A 3,759-nucleotide genomic window follows, 5' to 3' on the forward strand; every position below is an offset into this window, starting at 1 on the left:
CCCCTGCACTCGTGGTGGCCACCTTGACCGACACTCACCATGAATACACAAGCAGCCCGGCAGAGCCGCTGTGTTGACTGCGCTCGGCGGTGCGCAAGGAGCACAGGCCCGCCCTCTTCGTTGAGGTGCGTAGGGGCGAGGCCACGCTCAGCTGCATCGTGAAGGCGATGAAGGCGCCGAACCTGGAGTGCTGCGGGGACCACTGGGGGGCCATCGCCGACACCTTTACCGAGGCGGCGAAGATCCACGGCGAGCCCCTCATCTTGGCTCTCACACTGCGAGAGGGGGTGCGAGCTGTCGCGGGTGTACAGCGAGTCCGCCCTGTTCGCCTCTGCTCGCCGGCTGTGCCACGTCGCCTACGAAGTTGCCTTGGAGTCGCTGACGACGCAGAATGTGCTGCTGCCGCGGCTCGGTTTCTACTCGGTGCCGAACTTTACCGCTCGGCAGGTGCTGCAGTGCACCGAGCACACGGTGGACGCCACGCCGATGGTGCGCTTCCTTGAGGTGATGGGGACGCACCGCAGCGACAGTGGCAAGCTTCTGGCGGCTGTGCGGCACCGCAGTGTGCCGGTTGTGGATTACATAGGTGAGAGGCTGCTGAGGGCGATGCGGCAGGCCGAGGCTGCTTGAGCCAGCTCCAGGTCGCTGCGGGTGGCAGTGAAGAGGCTGGCTGAGGCGGAGTACTAGGTCGGACAGCAGAATAGCCCTGGCGTGCTGCGCGGTGCGGAGCTGAAGGGGATCGTGCTGTACGACCCGGTGCGCGACCGATGGATGTTCACGCACAAAGCCCATCACACCGCTGCGCGCTGCTGCCTGTAGCCCTCCAAAGGACGTGGACACGATGCGGCTGCTGTGGTGAGTGTGATGGACCACCGACCCGGCGCCCCGCGAGACCGGCCTGGAGCCGAGCAGGCCATGGCGATAAATGCCGGAGGAGGAGATACGATGCCAGCGCTCATCTTGGTGAAGGACTGGCCGGCCATCTCTCGACCTCGCTGCATCGCCCTCCTTCCTCCCCTTTGCCTTTCGGCTCCCATTCGCGCGTGTCTCTCTCTCTCGCTGCTTACCTTGCTTGCACCGCCATGCACGACGAACGTGCCTACGACGTGGCACTGGGTGCGGTGGGAGGGGGTGGATTGGCCAGTAGGGAGGCAGGAGGGGCTGCAGCAGCGGTAGACGGGGCGTGAGGAGGGGGCGCTGGCGGGCCTCTCCTGCCTCCCTCCCTCGCCGGCCGTCGCATGCGTAGGTGTGCTCTGTTCGCTCTCATCTACTATCACCCCCCCCCTTCAAACACACACACGCAGTCCCCCGCGCGCCTCGCCAGGAGGTGAGGGTCAGCGCGGTGCGTTGACGCCAGAGGCAATAGTGCGGAATGCCGGGGGGTGGAGACAGATGGGTGCGTCCTCGGCGCAGCCCCCCCATGCGCCGCCGCTGTCGCGCTCGATGTGTCGTCTCCCTCTCGCTGCCCCTCGCATCGCCTTTCTCTTCGCTCCTGTCCTCTCTCTCTCTGGGCACACGCGCTGCTGCTGCGATGCCTCCCCCCACCCCTCCCTCGCCGTCTTGGCCGCACGCCAGGCGGACACCCGCCCCCCTCCCCTCTCCCACCGCGTGTGCCGTTTGGCTGTCGGCTCAGGGCGGACAGCGCCGTGCTGCCCGACACATCTCGGTGGAGGCGAGCTGAAAAGGGTGACCGAAAACGCGCGAAACGGCGGCGAGACGGCACCGCCTCTGCTCCCCTACCTCTGCTCCGCCGCTTGTACGTGTGCGCTTGGCTGGTGTCCTGGGGCCTCTGCGGGCGGCAGTGCTGCAGGCGAGGAGGAGCGGTGCGGCTCGCACCTACGCACCTCTTGCCCGCCCACCCGCAAAGGCACGCACGCTTTGGCACCGCCCTCCCCTCTGGACTCTTCGTATCGGTGGCGTTGCGCTTGGAAAGTCGCGAAGGGCGGGCTGCTGCGAGGACGGGCGCCTTGCGCTTGAGTCGTCGCCATTGCGCCCCACCACCGTGTCGGCCATGCTGCGCCCGGCACCGCTGCGTACGCGCCTACCGAGCCAGGCGTGCCGCCACCGCTCGCCGTGTCGCTGGGGTCCCACCGGAGAAGACAGCTGCGACGGAGGGCGTGTGCAAGCTCCTGAGCCACCCCAAGTGCTTGCGGGTCGCCGAGTGGGTGCGCTCCGCTGGGCCCTCGGAGGCCGACGAGGTGGAGGGCCCCGCGTGCATCCTGGGCCATCGCGGCTGGCGGGCACCACGCGCCTGGACCTGCTGGGGGCCTCTGACACCCGCCGCAGGGCGCACCTGTCCCAGCGGGACCACCACATCAGATGCGCAGCCTCTACTCGGGGCGCGTGACGGAGCGGGACCGGCGATGCATGGCGGCCAGGTACGCCGGCATCCCCCCCCCCCCGCCAGCGTCGCTTTCTGCGGCGCGTTTTCGCTGTTTGGGTGGAACTGCAAGCGCACCACCTGATGCGCCAGCGCTCCTCGGAGATGCGCTTTGCGGTGAGGACGCTCTGCAAGAAAGCACCTCCCGGAGCGTCCACTACCGCCGACGCGGCGCACCAGCTGTCCAGGCAGACTCGCCGAGAGGCGCTGGAGCGCTGGATTCGGCCGGTGTTTCAGCAGCTGGACACAGCGCACCCTCGCATTGCGGTGATCACCGGGCCCTTTGGGTGTGGTAAGAGCTCGCTGTGCCGCGCTGCAATGCGCGAGGACGGCATGGTTGGCGTGGTCGTGGACGTGCGCGTGAGGGAGGACCCGCTGCGCCGCGTCATTAAGGCCCTTGGTGTGCCGCACGTGGAGGCCTGCGGCGACGCGCTCGACTTCATCTCCGAGGCATGCTGCAGGGCCAAGTCCATGATGGGTGGAAAGACGCCCGTGAGTGTGCTAGGGCTGCGTGAGGCGGACAGCCTGGCGCGTGTGTACAACGAGGCGCTGGCGCTGGCGTGCGAGCGCCGCGTGTGCCACGTCGTGGTGGAGGTGCCCCTTGAGGCGCTAACCGTGACGAGCACGCGTTGCTGCCGCGCTTGGACTTCGGCACGGAGGCGTTTCTGGATACCGTGGCCACGAGCCGCGCCGACCTGGATGAGCTGCTTGGTGCTGCTCATCAGCTCCGTGGGGCGATGACACGCCGCTCAAGATGGCTGTAAGGCGCCTGGCGCAGCTGCCATACGGCGAGGCCCTCGATGACAGCAGCCTCGCCCACCCCTCGCTGCACGACGTGGTCTTCTGCAATCCCGTGCGGGTGTTTGGCTCTTCAAGGGCCGAGGGCTGCACAGCGCGAGCGAATGAGCGGAGGCAGGCAGCTGAGCGTGTCTGCGTGTGTGTGCGGGTCCACCGACTTTGCGCGCCGCTGGCTGCGGCCAACGTACGCCTCGTCTGCCCCTCTCTGGGCATCAGCGTGGCGCTTGCCGCACCCGCCCTGGCTGCAGGCGGCGGGGGAGTGGCAGGGGGGCGCGGTTGCCGCTGCGCTCGAGACTCTTCTGTGGGCCTAGTCCAGGATGGGCACGGCATAGGCAGCCAGCGCTTCCACACCCCCGTCCGCTCTCGCGGTGCCCGCTCGCTCGCTCTCCCACTCCTTTTCTCTGTTGCCGGTGCAGGCACGTGTGCGGACTGTGCGGCCGGGGCCCCTCCGTCCCCCACAGAGCAAGCCCGCCCATACACGCGTGTGGGAAGGAGGGAGGGGGTGTCTGAGAGAGCGGCGGCGCTGTGCACTGCTGCGGGGAACGCGCAGAGCGATAAATACGTAAGAGGAGGGCAACAAT

At 68.1% G+C, this 3,759-nt stretch overlaps 1 protein-coding gene across 1 annotated transcript; it reads left to right on the forward strand.

Moving 5' to 3' along the window:
- Positions 1–2,464: 2,464 nt before the first annotated feature.
- LPMP_080680 (tuzin, putative) lies at positions 2,465–3,121 on the forward strand (the record flags this gene model as incomplete). The annotated part of the gene is made up of 1 exon (XM_010705897.1): positions 2,465–3,121. One exon carries the CDS (start codon positions 2,465–2,467, stop codon positions 3,119–3,121), a length of 657 nt encoding a protein of 218 aa, XP_010704199.1.
- Between the last annotated feature and the right edge of the window lie 638 nt (positions 3,122–3,759).

Source organism: Leishmania panamensis, assembly GCF_000755165.1.
Source record: "Leishmania panamensis strain MHOM/PA/94/PSC-1 chromosome 8 sequence".
NCBI classification, from domain to species: Eukaryota; Euglenozoa; class Kinetoplastea; order Trypanosomatida; family Trypanosomatidae; genus Leishmania; species Leishmania panamensis.